Source organism: Strix aluco, chromosome 13 (assembly GCF_031877795.1).
Source record: "Strix aluco isolate bStrAlu1 chromosome 13, bStrAlu1.hap1, whole genome shotgun sequence".
NCBI classification, from domain to species: domain Eukaryota; kingdom Metazoa; phylum Chordata; class Aves; order Strigiformes; family Strigidae; genus Strix; species Strix aluco.
This window is the reverse complement of record NC_133943.1, coordinates 2,769,867-2,789,089: the sequence shown is the minus strand read 5'-3', so window position 1 is coordinate 2,789,089 and position 19,223 is coordinate 2,769,867. Positions and strand designations below refer to the sequence as shown.

Below are 19,223 nucleotides of genomic sequence, written 5' to 3'. Positions count from 1 at the left end.
TCATATTGGAAAGTGTAATAATATGAAATATCCCTTATGGGCTAGGCTGAGCACAGCAAAGCCAGGCTCCCGTGGGAGGGAAAGCAGTGGTGTCTTTCCCGAGGACACGGTCTAGACGACAGTCCCTCTCTGAGAAATCCCGTGCGCTGGGGAGGCAGACAGGTACCTCAGTATCCCATGACGACTTTGCTAAGCCGCTTTGTTTTGCGTTGCTTGGCTGTTTGTCTCCTCTCCAGCCCCTTCCTGGGGAGCGAGCAGGAGGAGAGCAGGAAAAGGAGTGTTTTGGGACTCCACTTGCATCTGGACCCGTGCGAGCCGAGCAAAGCACCTTGCTGCGCTCCCTCTGAAGTGCCACCACGGCTCCACCCTCCGTATCTTGGGGAATTTGCTGTTTGAGTCCTGCTGTCACCTCTCTGCATTTCCCGTTCCCCAAGGCAGCTGGCAGCCATGCACAATTTGATCCTCCAAGTCCGTGCTCTTCAAAGGCATGTATGACCTACCTGCTTAATTATCCTCAGAAGTGCCGACTGCTCCGCTCCCCCGCCAAATCCAGCCCCTCAGCCCCGGCGTGCGGCTCCCTCCTTGGGTGTGTAGGTCCCTCCCGGGGGTGGGATCCCCAGCACCCACCCACCATCTGCCCAGATGCCTCTCTTGACTTATTTTCTTCTTTTTCTTAACCTTCACAACAGCCTCACTGTCTTCCCAGGCTATTTCAATACAGCGTTTCTCAATAATTGAATCAATTCATTACGCTGTGAATTTGTTTTTACTTGGGATCTTAAGTAATTAGACGTTCTTAAGCTCATTTTGTTGGCACTGCTAAAAACAGCTGCGTACAGTATGCTTTCCACTCCCGCTCCCCGCCCCCCCATCTGCAACTTGGGATGCAGCAACACTAATTTAGCTTAATAGTTTTTACAAAGGAAAACAATACAATCTGAAGACAAAATATAATTTGGAGAGAGTACAGAACAGGCAGATAGAGTTGGTGTGTGTGCGCGTAAGATCACGTCTCTGTGTGGAATGATAGATTTATAGCAGAGTGGGCTGTGTTGTGAATAAATTAATCATTAGACATAGCCAGTTTTCTGTTTATGAATCATGCATAATTCACTCGTGATTTCTATTAGTATATTTGTGCTCACTGAATAGGTTGAATAAGCAGTGTAGGGGTTACTTAGGAGTTGTTTGCCTTGACTGCGTGGTATTCCTTCTTCATCTGCTTTGATGTTCATGGCGTTTTCTTCTCTCTGATTTGACAAACATTTTTAATTTTTTAACGTGAAAATAACAGCTAATTCTCAGTAGGCAGCGAATAATAAAATCAGTAGGAATAGCCTAGTTTGTTTATGGTATCACATAGAAAACTCTCCCAGCCCAGGCACTGCTGTTAGTTACATCTTCTTTATGGTAGATCGTGTTTGGGAACGCTGTCTGAGTGCATCTGTGGAAGAGATGTCCTGGTGGGATGACAGCAGTTGTCCACCATAATCTTCTAGAATTCCCTGGTTTGGGAATGAGCTCAAGCTCTCTGTGGGTGGCAGAGCATCACCCTGTAGTACCCTGAAGGGTCTGAGCCAGCTCGGGGGGTGGGTGCTGAATTGTGGTAGAACCGCCCGCTGCTGACAAGGAGCTGAAGGTTCTTGCAGACGTGGCCATGGTCGTTTTACGGCCCACTATGGGCTGATAAAATTCCCAGAGAAGAGGAAAGAAACAGTCATTTAGAACGTGAGCTGCCTTATTGAGAGCCACTGTATCCCACAGCTCATCAGGGAGGACAGGTAAGACGTGAGCTGAGCCCAACATCAGTGCAAACCTGGGAAGATGACGTATGGGGTATAAGACTTATGGCTTGATGTACCAGATAAATGCGTAACAAAATTCAGTAGATGGAAATTGAAGCTAAACAAATTAAAAATAAAATATGTTTGCCCACTGAGACTAAGTAATCATTTGAAAAATTGCTCTTATGTGCTGAAATCAGGGCTGGAAGCCTTCCTAGGAGGTGTGCTATAGAGCAAACAAATTATGGGGCTGCTGCAGGGAAAATCTTGTTGAATTCAGTGCTTGTGTAATGGAGGAGGTCAGAGTGTGCACATGATCCCTCCTGGCTTTAAAAATCTATAAATCTGTGGCACACCGCCTAGGCGGTGATAGGCACTTGATAAATTACATTTATCGCGCGCTTTCCCACCTGCGAGCTTCCTCCTGCCTCCCTCCCCCGGGGCTGCTCCTAACATCTCCTGCCCGAACCACTGCCTGCTCCCTCGGGGAAGGATACAAATCTAGAACTTGCTTTCGGACTTGGTAAAACCAAGCTGTAATTCTTGGACTTCCTGAGAAAGGCTGCAAATCCATCTGTCTCTTGTTCTACGCATTTGAGGCCAAGGTGTGTGATTTGTTTAGGTTTAGGTAGTTCAGAAGGTAATTGTGTAAGGCAGGAATAAAGTTTTTGTTTACAGAATGAGGAATTTATATTCTGATGCTGAAAGTTTTTAATATATTTTTAAAAGCTCGTAGAGTAATAGATGGGTGCTTTTTTTGGTAATAAAATGAAATATTGAAATAAATATACGCTGAGGCAAGTTTTAGGTCTTCCAGGTTGTAAATGTCTATTGTTTAATAGTATCTACTTTGTAGTATGTATTCCATTCCACTTCTGTGATATATTCAGTGAGCTCCCAGTTGCTGCTAAATTATATATGGATATCTGATAAATGTACATCTTATTAACTGAAACATATCCCTAAGATAAGCAAGTTAGTTTGGGCTTTTATTGTTAATTGAATTTTTTCGGCAGTAGCAGCTGAAGGATTGCTAATGTTCGTGAATTTGCATGATGTTAAACATCTGCTCCTCTTAGCGGGAACTTTACCAGAGTTTCACTTAACTTGTAAATTCAAATCAGGAATGAAATAGGTCCTCAGCCTTTGAGGGGCTTAGCGGTGTGTAAAGTAGGCGGGCAGGTAGCACCGTGATGGGAGCAGCGTGCGATTAGCCAGCTTTGCCTAAATGTCACGTCTGTGGCGTGTGGCTTCCTCTGCGCACAGTGACGGCAAGGATCGTCGTCTGCAGCGGTGTTTGGAGACAGCAGGATGCTCCTTGTGTTATTATCAGACATTATAGAAACATTGCAGTGCAGTTACCTGCAGTGTAATTGCTGAGAAGCACTGCCTGGTATTTTATAGGAGGCTTTCTCTGAGCGATCAAAAGTCAAATGGTTGATATTAAGACTTCTTAGAGGTTAAGATTTGGGTTAATTTTTCTTCATCCTAAATCGGTTTGCTCAGACCTAGTACTTACAGCCTATAAAAATCAGAGCAGGGGAAGGTTCAAAACTCACAGATGTCTCTAAATTACAAGAAATCTCTGAATTTCACAAAGCTTTCTCAATATTCTCCTCTCTCTTACCGCAGCAAGCTGTTGCGCTTCCTCAGAGGAGTCTGTTCACACAACTTGTTGAAAAAAGCAGTTTTTTTCCTCTGCTTTCCAACCACACAGGAAAAGTAGGAAGGAAGTCCATCTAATCTCTTCATGCATGTGCAAAACCCAGCAATTAAAGGAAGAGGAAGATAGATAGAAAGAGACAGATAGAAAATTTGCATGGAGGAATGGGGATTTGCAATGAGACCCCTGAAGAACTGAAGTCATCTTCAATTTTCCTGTCCCACTGTAAACCTGCTCTGTCAAGTCAAACAGGCCACGAGGCCACAGATTATTGATGTAAAGAGTTCACATAACCATCTCACTCTGATTCAGCGGTCTGATGGTTTGGGACCACATTTTCGCAGTTTAGGCATGCCAACCCTTTGATTTTGTATGCATGAAAATGGGCTGTTGCTGATAGGCAATTTAGCCATACACGGCACAAGAATTAAGGAGCCACGCTCATAAATAAATTTGTATCCCGTAACATTTTAGTTTAGTCCTTTTCTGATGCTTCTAACAATACCAGATAAAGCCTGAGTAAAGCGTATGAGAGGGTGGGCTGTTTGAAAACTAAACCTTTCTCAAATCCTTTTAATTTTGTCTAGAAATGTTCTTTTCAGTAGCCACATCTCTTTTGCCCTATGGAAACGGATGCAAGAACAAAGCTTAGAGCTCCTATCTCCTGCACTGAATTTCTTCCTGGAGCTAGAAAACTGCTATCGGAATGGCCAAAAATAGCCAGCACGGTCTAAGAGGAACTGTCAAATAAAATGACACCCTTGGTGCCTCCTGCCTTAGAAATGACGCTTTTCAGCCTGCTCCAAACAGCTTTTTATTGGTGGTGGCGAAGGGTTGCCCTGAAAATGAGTGCCACTGGAGTTCACCTTTGGTGGTGGTTTATTTGTGCTGGGTTAAAATTATACTACCCGGTGGTGGCAGGGAGCAGGACCGTGGTCCTGCCATTGCGGGCGGGTTTCTGGCAGGCAGTGGTGAGGGATCCAGGGAGCCAACTCCACACGGGTTGCCTGGTCGTGGTGTCCTACCTCTCCTGCAGCAATAGCCTGCCGAGTCTAATCCTGGGGTGGGGTTGTTGGGATCGGCAGCACGACTTCTTTTTGTTTGTTTTATGCAAGTATGTGAAAAACATGGGAGTTGGAACTAAACCTTTAAGGTCCCAACCCAAACCATTCTGCAGTTCTGTGCCTGAGAGGAGCCTGTCTTGGGGAGACTTGTTTTATGCAAACGTGTAAAAAACGTGGGGGTTGGAACTAGATGATCTTTAAGGTCCCTTCCAACCCAAACCGTTCTGTGTGATTCTGTGACTGCAGATTTTCAAGGGCTGGAGCCCAGAGCACGTGGGCTGCCATGGGTGGCTGTGCCCAGGCATGCGGAGATGCCACCCAGGGGAACCTCCTCCAGAGTTTTTGGAGGGTCACAAGAAGTTTGAATCTCTGTATATACCCCTTGGGCGGATAATCACATACTCTTGTTCTTAGCCTGGATGCTAATGACTGCACAGCTTTTGTCACGGATTTTCCAATGAGCCGCAGGTGCCACCTGGCATTCGTGCAGCCCCTGCAGTTGTGCTGAAAAATAGCTCAGTAACCAGTGGGGCTCGAATCCTCTACAGACTCTGTACACGTTTAGGTTCACACCTACTGCCAGGTCAGCTGTGCACCAAGGACTTCGAGATTGGTGCTCTATGGGTGTTTTCAGATCATTTTTGATATTTAAACTACTGACATTTCTAGTAATCATTGCATTGTAAGGCGCCTTGCACAATAATATTTTACAGGGAGAGTAGTTTACCCATCAAAGAAAGCCTCTGCACTTCCTCACTTTATTTTTATTTTATGTTACTGCATTCCTTTGAAGGACGCTTAATCCCCAGACTTGCTGTTTCTCCGTTATCTGCTTTGACTCAGAAGTGGGCTGAAGATTGCTCAGGGATCCCACTGTAAAAACCTGCTACAATTCACAAAAAACAGGAGTAAAATTCTTAAAAAGGGCAATTATTGAGGGAACTGGATTAATGATCTGTCATCACAATTTAGCCACATTCACCACTGACCTTTCACAGAGAGGATGCTCTTGATAAATGTAGTTCATTACTGAGTTCTGACATGAAAACAGAATGGCACTTTGTGTTTCTTGGCAGGCTGATCAATATTTTATCTGCCAAAGCATGCAGAAGTGCTAAACGGGATGAATTACGTAGCCGCTGCAAAACAGAGCAAGAAACAGCATTGCTGGGAGTGAGCAGAGCATGTAAATGTGGCAGTTATTGGCCACACTTTCACAGAATCATCTAGCTTGGAAAAGACTTTGAAGATCACTTTAGCAATCAGGCCTTAATATGCTGGATTTTTCTTTTACTTTTCTTCTGTCTTATTGTTTTTCTTTTCTTGTCTGTTTTGTTGTTTTTTTTTTTTTTTTTTTAATTCAAACAGCGCCAGGCTTTACTGGTTTTGAAAGTGCTGTAAAGGGATGAAAAGGACTTGTTTCTTTAGAGATCTCCTGCGGTGTGGAAAGGGGAATCATGGGCTTCCCTGGCCGGGGGTGTTGAGGCACGGTTCCTCACTTTCAGCTCCATCCTCCGTCTCACGACCGTGGCTGCTGCAGGAGTAGGGCTTGGGGATGGAGAGCCACTGCAGGATGCGTGTAATGCTCCATTTCTACAAAAAAAAAATTGCCAGAAATCCCTGTCTGTCAAGCGTGGCGAGTCCATTGAAGCCTTATCCAAAGAGCGCAGGAGGGAGCTGCACCTTTGGTGAAGTTTGTTTGAAAGTCACACGGATTTTCTTCTTAGGGCTACAAAGTCAGGTGTAGAGCTCGCAGGAGGGGTACGAGCTGACCTCCAGCAGTGGGGTGGGACCAAAGGCATCTCTGCCCACCACATCCTACCATGGGACAAAAACCACGTGGCTCTTCCTGGGGAAGGCTTGTGTTTGTTGTACAACACATTGCTATCAAATTAGGTGTGCATTCAGAAAGTAGAGTGGCCATCAGTAGAAGTGATACAGAGTCTCTTAAAATGGTGAAGGTGACCTTTTAATATATATATTCTTTTTTAATTCCTAAGCTGGAATCCAAAGATAGTGGTATTATGTTACTAAAGTTCGTGTGAAAAAACCCCACCCTGTGTTAGATGATCAGCATTTTTAGTTTTGATGTCAGATGCCTCCGGTCTGCTCTTAGCTCTCCTCTTCTCCTGGACTCAGCAGAAAAAATCACACTGGGATCATGGTTAAAGATGGGAACAGAACATGTGTGACTTTTCTAACCAGCCTTCATATAAAGCAGTGAAGAAAGATGGTCAAGTAGAGATTTAGTTTAGGGCATGGAAGACAGAATAGCAGTTTTAGCTCTCCCAAATGTGTGTCTTCGGCTCTGTGTGCCTTGGTTCCCCCAGCTGTGCGGTGGGGATGGTGCCCTGAGCACATGGGTAGGCAGCTCGGACAGGGGATCGGCTGGCAGTAGTACAACACGGGTGCTTAAAACACACGTGGTGGCATTTCTGGTGTTCAGAAACAGGGAAGAAGTCCTTCAAAACCCATCTCAGAAGAGTGGTGGAGGTCACCTCTTGGCGTGCAGAGTGGGAGACCCGTCCCCAAGTAAACCACCTCTGGAAATACAAAACTTGTCTGAGCTGGTCACAATTGCAAACAGAATCCAAGTCCCCTGGAAGGTCTAACAAGGAAACCAAGCTGAGAGATATCCATTAATGAGACCTACCAATGCGAGCAGGCTGAGATGAGATAAACTGCTAATGATGAGCTTATGTTGCAAAGGAAACTGCTGGGGGCACTTAGTAAAGCGGAGACAAGAATGGGGATAAGAGAGAGAGCATACAGATGGCTTTTCTGTGATTTTTTTGTGTTTAACAGCTCTGGTTGTAATACCTGGAAGAGAAGCGAACATGCAAGGGGTGGCAGTGCTGCCAGAAACCTAAAGAGACGGTATTTAGTAGATAAAGCTGGTAGATCCCAGGCACAAGGTAAGAAGATTACAAGTGTCATTGACAGCAGGAGAGAGGTGGGTGGGAATGAGAGAAAATACAGAGCTGTCCTTTGCAAGACCTACACAGCCAGCTCTGAGGAAGGACTGTTAGGAGTGTCTGTAGGGAAGGTAGGTTGAAAGAAGAAATAATAATGCCTAGTAAAGGAGGGGAAGGATCTTTGCTACAGGCGAGCCTAGCTGTCCTTGGCATTGGCCAAAAAGTTGCCTGAATGTGTCTCCTCCCTTCCCTGCTGGAGGAGCAGGCGGTGTCTTTCATAGGGTGCTTCCAGCATCCACGTCTGGTCACTGCAGTGCATTTTAAGTTGTGTTTGAAATAGCGATAGGTCCAGCTTAAGCAGCAAAATATCAGCTCAGGCATCCCAAACGTGGATGATTTTGGAACTAACACTCTGGCCAACTTACTAGAAAGTCATAGTTTCAGGTCTAACAGGATTTCCTTTGACCCGGAGTGCTTTTCCCTCTGTTTTTCCACTACAGAGAGATTAAATCTATAAGTTATACATATATGCATATATATATTACAGTTTTAGTGCATTTTCCTATCAATCTTTTAGTTCAGCCAAAGCAGCACAAATTGTTAATCTCACACCCCTGGGACAGAACTTTATCGCTTTGACTCATCGCTTTGCGCGTCACGTGCTGCGGAGCAGCTCTGCAGTGCCGTGCTCCGGAGCGACTGCTTGTGCGTCGCTGCAACCCTCCCGTGTCTGGGATGGCAGGGGAAAACATTCAGAGGTGCGACACCCGCGGAGTCTGTCACGATCACACTGCAGAGAGATGCTGAGGGGGATCTGCTTCCAGCAGAGCTGGAGAGTGTAGTTTTCTCCAGAGGGAAGTGAAGGTAATGAGGTTTTAGAGCAGTTTTGACAGGGGTCGAGAGCACGTTCTGACCTTCTGACCGTGGCGTGTGTTAACAACATGTGAAGCTGGACTTACTTTTTAAATAGGAGACATAATTGTCTTATTGCTGCTTTTCTTTGCTGTGTACATGGTGGAGCGGCGTTATCCTGCCACGCAGGATGGGGCTCTGCTGGGTAGGTGGTCCCTGACCCTGGACACAGCACTAGTGTGGTGGGGGAAGAAGTCTTGTGAGTGAGTTTATAGCAAGATTTGGGAATTTCTGCCAGAGGCTGTCACCAGCTCAGTCCTGTGGTTTCCTTTATTTCAGTCTTCAGGCCTGGAGGCCGCAGCATGGCTGTGACCCTCAGAAAGTCTGAAAATGAGCACACTTACCTTGGGCTGTCTTGCAGCCCAGATGAGCATGTGCTTTTTTTTAAGAAAAGCAGTTTTGCGGTGGCTTTGTTTTCAGAGCATGTTAAAACCGAGGGTTGTAGTGCAGTGAAAGGAGATCACCGTCTCCTGGCTCACCACCACGCAGTCGAGGGCCTGGGTGCGTCACCGGTGGGCGGCCTGGTCGAGTCCCAGGAATAGAGGTGCAACGTTTGGATTCAAACATCCGCTGCCTGCACGTGTTGCTTATATTTTGCCATTGCATTAACACAGGATTCATACTGGAAATCCTGTTTAAACGTGCAGTTGTGCTGGGTTTTGGCTGAGTCTCCAGTGTTCAAGAAACCATCGCACCCATTTAATCCTCCACGGAGGTGCATGGATTCAGACTGGTGCCAGGGATAGCTGTCAGCCAGAGAAGTTGTCAGTATAAGCTTAATAAAGTGAGAAGGGCTGTTAGAAGAGGTGAGGAGGCTTCAGAAGCACTTAGGTCCTTGTCCAGTTCTGCCTTTTGTGGTCAGAAAGAGGGTTAAGGTGGAGGCGAGTCAGAAGGCCAGCAAGGGAGGAAGGTTGGGAAAGCACTGCCCCAGGCAAAAGTTAGGGAGAAGCCAGAAAAAAAGACAGAACTGCAGAAGATAAAAGGTCTGGAGGGTGTAAAGGAAGAGCTGTGTTGACGTACGCTACTGGCAAAAGTTGGTAGGAGGAAGAAGCGAGAAATAAAAAGGGCTAAAGGGAGTGGTCGGGGCGAGCGGGTCCGGTGGCTGCGATGCAGACGCAGAGCTGGGCATGGGGTGGTCCCCACCGTGGGGAGGACGGTGGAAGTGGGTCAGCCCAGCCAGGTGTCACCTGTGGTTTGCCTGTAGCCGTGCTTGTGCTCACGGATGGAATCCACAAAGCAGAAACAGAGGTGGAAGCAAATTAAATAGATTTTCCCTGTCTTCATTAGCCTTAGATACATCTCTGGGATTAAGATTTGACTGAAGAGAAAGGAAAACTCCAGCTCACAAAAAACTATTATTGCAGTAGCTAAAACGGTATTTACAGCAGGATTGCAAAATTGCTTGATTACACTGGATGTGGCAATCAATTTTTCTTTTAAATAAGCACGTGATTGGAAGAAAGAAATTTCTTCATACTGCCTTCACAATAGCCATCAAATGACATGGCTGGGGGGGAAAAAAACCCAGAAATAATAAACAAGACTAATAGTAGCTGAGTAGCCTTGGTTTTTCCATAAAATGAGACTGATCCCATGTGGGTCCAAGAGCTCTTTGGAGGTTGTTTAGAGAGAAGGAAAAATTTAGCAGCTGCTTAATATCCCTGAGCAGTGAGAAACTCTCAAAACTAGAAGGGTCTGAGTTCAGGGTGGAAAATAAGCCTTGTCTTGCAGTTACTGCTTGGGTAGCAGTAGGGCACTGACCTGACTGGTGCACACATGCCCAGCCTCTGTGTCCTCTCTCACCTTCTCAAGTCATGGTGCTTTTGAAGTTGTGAGCACAAAATATGAAGGGTGAAAAAAAAAAAAATAATCTTGGTAGTAGATGGGTTTGCTATCAGAGAAATGCCTCCCACCTGGAATTTTAATTGGGTTTCAGTTGGAGTGGGACCAGAGGACCAAAAATGGTGCAGCTCAGCAAGAAAAGGACAGGAACATTAGTTGTCAGTATGCCAGAGCCTTCTGTTATTTTTCAGAGGAATAATGTTTGGAGTCTTTGGAGAGCTGGTTTTGCAAGGGTGTTGTCTCTTAAACTGAGGCGAGACCAGGTTCCCTTAGATTTAATCCACCGCGATCAGTGATGGGACTTAAAATAAAAAAGTTGTCTTAAAACCACCATTATAGAGAATAAGGGCATCTATGTTATAGTGAAAATACATTAGAGAGAAAAGGGCGCCTAACGGGAACAGCTGAATGTGTTGGTACGACTGGTGGGTGATGGTTGATGCCCACACGGTGTGGGGCAGCTGGAGGGTGAGGATGCTCCAGGGTCCATCCCACGGCAGGGTCGGACAGGGCTCCTGCGAGGCGCCAGCCACTCTGGTCTGCACTAAAGCAAACAGATTTGCACAAAGACGAGTTGCCATTCTTCATTCTGCCGAGCTCCGCCAGGCAGCAGTTGAGCAGAAAAGGGCCGTAACATACTCTGGGCACGTGGGTATGTTTCTCCCCTAGAAGGATGCCCTTAAATCAGAGCAAGACGTTCCTCAGCGAAGAACTGTGGAAGAGCTGCTGCTGCCAGCACAGCAGGAGCTTTTTGGGTAGTGAAGGTTCAACCAGATTCCTCCAACCAAGCTGGTGTCGCTTCAGAGTGAGTGGCTTGAGGGTTTTTCTGTGATAATGACCTTTTTTCCTGGTCAGGGGCTGAGGAAAGGATTTAGGTCAGTCTGCAGCAGGGGTGATGTGCGCAGGCACCGGCGACAGCCCAGCCGCAGGGGCTCCTCTCTGCCATCCCTCTGGCCATCTTACCACCTTGGGTGGCCTTTAAGGATCCCTTAAGATCAGCCCCATGTTTGGCACACCCTCAGGGATGATGTTAATTTATTTATTTACGTTTGTGGCACTTTCTAAACATCAGGTTCCCCAGGTTTATTTTTTACTTTATAATCACAGGACAGATGAACTTGTTTTATCTTTAGAAAAATGTAGAGCCAACTAAATATGGGTGGGGATTACAGAGCTGAGTGTGGAAGTCTGTAACTGAAGCCCTGTAATCTGGACGGTAACATGCTGGAGAGCATCCTTGACAGCAGGATTTAGAAAAACTGCCAGCTATTACAAAAGGTAATGACTACAGGAGCTCCTCAAGTGCAGAGCTGAGTGGTGCTGTATATGCAGACAGCCTGTCCCGGACTGTGCCTTATTTTTCCCTTTAGGAGCTGAGTCGTTTAAAAAAATCAAGGCAAATGTACGTAGTCCAGTAATGTGGTCTTATCTTTTAGGTGACACCTGTACAATGGCAGAATACAGCCGGCTCAAAAGCATCCTCCTGGACCTGCAGGCTCATCGGCAGAGCCCTCCAAGCAGCCCGGCCGAGGACAGGGTGTCCCAGAAGCGCTTCTTAGTTGAAGATATGTTTAAGCGCTTGGATGTAAACAGTGATGGGCATCTCAGCAGCTCTGAACTGGCTCAGGTGGGTTTATTGTTCAATGAAAATGGAATTATGAAGTGGATTGCATTTTTCATTCAAAGTGTGAATTGAATGTAACGCAGCAGCACTCTTGTGAGAACAGTCGTTTGTAACTGTCCGGCCGGCAGCAGGTAAAGGAGGAAAATCTACTGCAGCATGTGAGTCTCTCTCTGCATCTCTGGGGAGATGAGATGGTGGTGTCTCAAACCTTTGAAGCTCCTCTTCAAATAAAAAACATGGCAGATTTCCAGCCCCATCCATGCTCCTGAAAATAGGTACTAATCCTCACTGCTAACCATCATCTTCTGAAATATTTCCAGGTAGCCGGCTTGGGGAGAATTAATTTGGATTTTTTAGGTGCATCTAAGTTAGGCAGAAATCTCTTAATTCTTCCTTGTTGCCTTCTGGACCGTGCATTAGCATGTAGTAACATGACAGCCAAGTTGGAATATTTTTTGACAGGTTTATTTTCCCAAAATCCCTAGGCAGATGCTGAAATGTTGATTAGCAGAAATTAATACCGATAGAGAAGGTGAGAGCTTGAAAGAAATTGTTACTTCTAATTATGGGCATGCTGTGCTGTTGGAATTCATTTAATTGGTAAAGTGAACTGAATATGCAGCCCAGGCACTCGAGCCGATTACTCTGTGTTCTGAACTTGCTCTTTGCACGTGCAGACCTGAGAAAACAGTCCTGTAAATATGAGAAAACGCATTGTGCCAGATGTGGGAAGATCCTGTCTTTTCCATTTCATTGTGTCATCCATGAGAAGAATTTGAAGCAAACGCCTTTTGAGAGCCCTTTGGAAGCCGTTACCTGCCTGGGACCTGTTTGGGTTTCCGAAGCTGGCCCTTCACCCTTCGCTCTGCAGGTGTCTCCTCTGCGCTCCCGCTTCCCAGCGAACGGGAAGCCGCTGCAGTTCCAGCGTGTAAATGCCAGCTGTGAGCGAGCAGGAGGACAGACACAAGCTCGTTCCTCCCTGAGCTGGCTCCTGTGTAGGACAGTTTGCACTGAATTTTAATCCTCAGGATGTTGACATGATGCACGATCCTTTCTGCACAATGCAAAGTGTCAGTGTAAATTCCCTTAGATCTCAGAGCTATGAATATATACAATACTTCATCTAAATGCAATGATTTTTTTATAAAGACATGGTAGGTATAAGAAAACACTTTTATCTGAATTCAAAGCCAGCTTTTGCATAGTGACATCTAAGTGTCTGTTCTACTCTCCAATTTTTTTCCCCTTTTTACATGAAACTTATTCCGTCAGGATATTAAAACTCAACTCGCATGGAAATAAAGGTTTGGCAGCCTGCAAGCTATTACCTGGAGGAAGAAACAATGACCTGCATTTTAAAGGAGCAGAATTCAGTGCCTTAAGGTCTGCTGCAGAGTTACTATGGGCTTCATTTGCAGCCCAGGTCTCTCTCACAAGAGCAAGCATAGACCCTGGCTACTATTATTTTAATTCTTCTGTTCTCACTGCTACCAAAGTCGATAAACGTGCTTGCACGTCTGGAGCCCACTTCAGTGTGATGGACCAGCATAAGTTCAGCCCTCAGCTAGGAGCCCTCTCACCCAGACATTCTCCACAGAGGCTTGCCACCAGCACTGCGGAGTTGGCGGCGTGATCACCTCTCGAAGGACAAGATGATGCCAGTTAATGCAGAATATGCCATGAATACTTTTAACCCTGAGCTGAGTGGCACTGAGCTTGGGCCCCTTGGTGGGAGCGTGGCTGGAGTCCCGACCGGGCTGAGGACGTGTCCGCAGGGCAGCTCTGGGGCTCTCACACCATTCACAGTTGATATATGGCGTGTCAATCCTTGATTTTTCTTGTTAGCTCTGACAAGAAGACGATTTTCATGTGCTCTTACATGACCAGTTTATTCACCCAGTTTTCAAGGGATTTTTTTTTTTAGGTAATGAGCAATTTTTAATTTTCTGTGGTTTAGTCTTAACAGAACTTTCCTCGCCTTGTTAGGTAGCTTTGGGATTGATTTGCATTGGCTCTAATTTGAAGCTGTCTGCAACTTTAAAATTCCCCTCAAGATAAGAATTTCGTTGCCCATGGGTAGAGGCAGCCAAAATGAACGTGGTGCAGTGGGATCTTGTTCTCTCTGGCTGCTGGATGAGCTGCTGCTGTGCATTTTCTTTGTTTTATTTAAAAGAAAAATAGTCTCTCGAGCACTATAACCTTGTCTGCAAGGAAAAACTGAAGGCAGGTAACATGCACTGCTGCAGAAAAAAGTCATTTTTAAGACCTGAAGGGGGATCTCTAGGAGGCTCATTGCAGAGGGATTCACCCCAAAGGAGAAACTGGAAGCAGAGTCCCTCCGGAGAGGACAGTCCTGCATCGGGGCAGCAGGCAGCACCGGGAGATCTTTGCCCACTTATTTGTTCTCCACAACAGAATTGCTTTGAGCAAAAAAAGCGGCAGCAGATGGTCCATCCGCCTCTATTTAAAGCTGCTTTGCCTCCTGGCTGCCGACAGACCCTGTTGAATAGTTTCCCTCCGGACCCGGCAGTGTGAAATGCCCCTGTAGTTTTGCAGCTGTAGGTATGCAGGGTTATTAACAACGGTGGTAATTGGAATGTTATTTCCATTTAAAACTTTAATGTATTTTAAAGTCAGAATCATAAATCTACTGAATTTGTTGCAGCTGAAGTGTTCTGTGTTGGCTTTTTTTTCCCCTGATGTTAAATCAAAAGGACTAGTAAAAACTTGTCAGTCCTATGAAAAGTTAATCAATTTTCAATACAAAGATAGACAAAGGGAAATTTCCGTCTTTAGAAGATTGATCTTGGATGTTATGGTTGATCTCGCTTTTATTGAACATTTTTACTTGTTAGGTGAAGGGTCATTTTTTTAGCATTATTACTTCAAATTGCTTCAATGTAATGGGCCAAGACTAGAGTAGTAAATAAAAGAGTCCCTGGACTACAGCAAAAAGTCTTCCTGCCTGGAAGATGCAACATTTCAGCAGTTTTCTTCACATTCTACAATAAATTCAGAGAACCCAACGTTTTCATTATGCTTAGATCTGATTTTGGCTATTTGCTAACTTGGATGTGCAACTTCTAAAGCTCTTTGGTTTTAACACAGAATGTGTGAAATCTTTAGAATACGTAAGAAACAAACTGTCAGGGGCTGGAAAAACACATTAGTGTTGAATACATCATCTACTCTTGCCCATTCTAGTCCTAAAAGCAAGGAGTACAATTTTGTCCTTACCTACAGAAGAAGGGGGAAAAAAAGACTTTCCTTTTTCCTTGTTGAATATTTATTTTTTGATACTTTTGCAACATGAAAATGCGTTTCTGTGCTACTGCTGAAGGACGAGGCTCCTTACCCTCACCAATCCGTGGCCCATGAAGTGCTGCAGGAATGCAAATACCAGTTGAATCTTGATACAAAGCAAATACGTAACGATAGATACGATATATCTCTCTATATATATATCTCTCCAAAGGTCATTTAATGGAAAATCTGCTGGGTGAGCCAGGACAGCAGTCTGTAGTTTTACATTATATGTAAGATTACCTGTTCTCTTTGCTACAGCTAATGAAGAAGAAGGACCTGGAAGATGATTTAGTGGATTGTACACTAGAAGACCTTCTCCGGTTTGATGATTACAACAACGACGGCCGCTTAACCCTGCAGGAGCTCTATACAGCCTTCCGTGAGTCCCGATGCTTTTGTCTGTCCTGGGTGTTGAAAGCATGGGATATCTGTGATGGCAGTGGTGCCTTCCCAGACATGGTCAACAAATATAATCCCTTTTTGTATTTAATGCCATGAAAATAGCATGGAAAACTTGCTTCTAAAGGTTACTGCGCTCCAAAGGATAAGCATAAACTAGGAGGTTGGTAAAAGTGTGTGGGGTTTATTGTTTTGTTGGGTATTTTGTTGTGCTTCTTGCTGATGGCAATGGAGAGATACCAGTGAATGGGCTGGGTCTGTAGACCCAAGTATGTGGTTTCTGAGTAATCCTGAGGAAACAGGGTTGAAACCTGTGGTAATGTGAGTTAGTTTGCTGTGGGGAAGGTGTTTTACTGAATATTCTGCCTGGGAAGGATGTTTCCTGCTTTTTCTTCCCATGTTAGTGAGTGGATTATGATGTGCAATCTTGATACATATCTCAGCACCATTTGCAAAGATCCCTAGATCACTGAGCTACTTAAACAGTGCAAGAAAAAAAATAGTACTTGTCTTATCCCATTTGTCTTCATAACTTTATGCTCATGCTTTAAGTTAAGCATTCACTGAAGTCGTTCCCTGGGAAAGGCTCACATTGTCTTCTTCACCTGGATGATAGAAAGTTTTATTGATGCCTGCCTCTTAAAAAAGAAAGACAGAAAATATGGGGGATTATTCAATAACCAGGATAGTGAGCTACAGAGTACTTGTATGTGGTTAATACTCTTTAAACAACAGCAGGATTCATCCATTGATCTGCTGAGTGCCGGCAAGAGGCTGATGACAAGCTGGTTACCTCTTAAGCTGGATTGATTCTCAAAACTTTGCACGTGACATTTGATAGACAAAGTAATTTCAGTAGTTCTTGATTTCAAACCAGGGCACCCTGCTCCAGTGCCTGCTCGGTGGGAAAAGCTTGGTGAGCTCAAGAATCACCATGTGCCCCACACCAGCATATACCTCGTCGATGCTCTTTGGCACGCTACAATGTTATTGCAAAACCTCTATTTTTGCCAAATACCCTCTTTTCTAAAGAGAGTGGTTTCTGTTTTCTTGACTTCCAGCTTTTCATTAAAGAAAACAACTTTGGATAATAATGTTTAAAGTGCTTTAAAATTAGCCCCAGTTGCCACCTTGGACCTGTTTGAACCGCATATGCATTTATTTCAACACAGCACACTCAAACCAGCAGATATACAGTAAAACATAAAACCTCATACATTAAGAAGGCCATAAAGTGAATTAACCCAGCTATAAAGGCTTGACACGCAGTTATTTGGGAGCATATTTGGATCAATGGGTTCTCAAAGTCACAGCAACTTGAAGCTAAATTCCAAGAGTCATTTGTATGAGTTTTTGGTTCAGTGAATTTTAAGCAGGCAATGAAAATAAGACAAGTACGAAATATTAGCCAATGAATAGAGATAGTAATCAATAAACTGCAAAAATATTGTAACAAAACCCAAGGCATAACAATGAGTGTCGGTCAAAAGGATTTTGTATATGAAGAGGGTTGTTCTCCATCTGAAGCTGAAAGTCAGTCTGACTTCTCCATTTTCAATTTTCCCAGAATCTCCACTTCTATCAAGAGCAGTTAATAGCTCATGCGCTTTTAATTTAAAAATAAAGTTCATTGCTTGAAACTTTTGAAATTTTGGGGACTCTGTAAGCAAAATTTAATGCTTGGTGAAAGTACATCTTTTCCCTTTATTACACAATGTAGGAAAAATATCAAAAATACTTGAAACACTTGTCTTAAGCACACGCTCTGGTTTGCAGTCCTTAAGTGTTTATGAAATTTCTGCTGTGTTATGAGCCATTATTTGGCTTGCAGTAGTAGTTTGCAGGTACAACATCCTGCACATTTTTTATATTTTTGGCCCATTAAGGTGATCTTTTTGTTGCTTGAAATTCACCCAAGCCACTCATTTTTGCATGCTGGCAGCAGGCTGTGGGGATGGCTGCTCAGCAAGCTGAGGAACATAATTACCAGAATTCAGTGGCATCGGAAAGTCTCAATCTAATTTATCCTCTCAAAAACTCTGTTACATCTGTTTCGGTGCACCGTGCTCTGATATAGTGTCGCAGTGTTGGAAAGGTTTGAAGATGACCTTGATAATGTGAAGAGCTTTCCAATTTGTCGTTCTTGTGCTGCTTTAGAAGTTGCATTTCATTTTAAAGAGTCTCATGCCCTTTCTGCAACTTACAGAGCCACAAAATGGTCTCTTTTCTCTCACTCTGTGTGTCTCTTGCTTTCTCTTGACCCATTGTCTCTCTCCAAGACCCACAGGGATTCAAAGAGCATTTTTGATCCTTATCCATGTTGATCAGCTGTAAATGAATGAAAAGTGCATGGATGAGAAAAATCCAATCGCTTACCTTTTCTGAAATGTGCTTTCACCTTTACAAGCACTACATCTAATAGGTGCTATTTTAATAATAATTTCTAATCATGCTAATCATTTGCATACACATCTTAATGCACAGTTTTGGGTTATGGGCAGATATAGTGGCCCTCCTACTAACCCTATCATCTTTCTTCTGATTTTCTGAAAATTCTTTTGTTCCTGAATCCCAAGAATACAACTTTTAGAAGTTTGCTTGCGTGTAGGAGGATGACTAGAAATATCTATTAACACAGGATTAAAGTATTACTTTTTGAATTGCTTTGATCGTACATAAGTAGCATATGAGATGGATGAAATGCTCTCTTGGCAGCTCTGGCAAGAACAACTTGTAGGTGTCTTCTAATTTCTCATTAATAAATTTTATTAGATAAGCAGCATCGAGACCATAATTTAAAAAAATGATTTTTAATATGATGATCTCAAGATTTTCACGTTCCAAACATAGTGTACTAGCAAGTATATTTGGCTGTTGTATTTTCTTTATATTGTCACAAAGATTTGATAAATGCATAATAAATGAAAAGCTTAGTTGTCATAAGAGCTAAAGCAGAGCATGCGTCTCATTAATCAGCATGGAGATAGTCTGGTGAATTGGCAAGCGCATCACCCAGCTGAGTCATACTTTAAATACGCTCAGACGAGTGATTTTTGGATATAACTTCTGGAACCGTATCTGACTGGAGGTCATTAGAATTAAGCATGTCACTTTTGGCATTCCTGTTGTCTTCCCTAATGGGAAGGTAGCAGGTTGGCAGATGTGAAAGCCTAGCTGGAAAAAAAAAAAATCAGCATAATCTTCAAGATCTGTATTATCATCAATGTGGACAGGTCAATTTGTAATACAGATATAATACAGATATGTCGAAGAGAGGGAAAACATGCATTCCATCAAAATGGCTTTATCTTGTCAACATTGTTTAGCTAATAAGAAGTTATTAACCCTACAACAGAACCCCTTTAAATTCTAGCTCACTGCCAATGTCAGCACTCTCCTAACCAAGATCCCCTTCTCACAGCTTGCCTTTGCATTTCATTACGTTTTTGAAAGCACAGAAAAGGCCTTTTGCAAGCATCTTTGCTACCCCACAGCAGCTCTTCCCAGTCGGTCACGCTGGGTTTAGAAAGCTTTCTGACTGAGGTTGCATAAAAGACCAGGAGTATTTCACTAGGTCAGGTTAGAAATCATACCCCAAGGTAATATTCCCATCGCGATGCCATCATGGCTTACTGAGGTCACTGTGCGTGCCCCGCGCTTCCCAGCCGGGCTCTTGAAGACTGCCGTATCACACGGTTTCTAGTGGCTCTGCAG

At 44.1% G+C, this 19,223-nt stretch overlaps 1 protein-coding gene across 2 annotated transcripts in view; it reads left to right on the top strand.

The window, feature by feature from the left end:
• Positions 1-19,223, top strand: part of FSTL4 (follistatin like 4) — a 238,856-nt gene that overhangs the window by 116,548 nt on the left and 103,085 nt on the right. For both annotated transcript variants that reach the window (XM_074839056.1, XM_074839055.1), the window contains exons 5-6: positions 11,617-11,807; positions 15,369-15,489. In XM_074839056.1, coding sequence (XP_074695157.1) covers positions 11,617-11,807; positions 15,369-15,489 — 312 coding nt within the window. The remainder of the gene's footprint in view (positions 1-11,616; positions 11,808-15,368; positions 15,490-19,223) is intronic.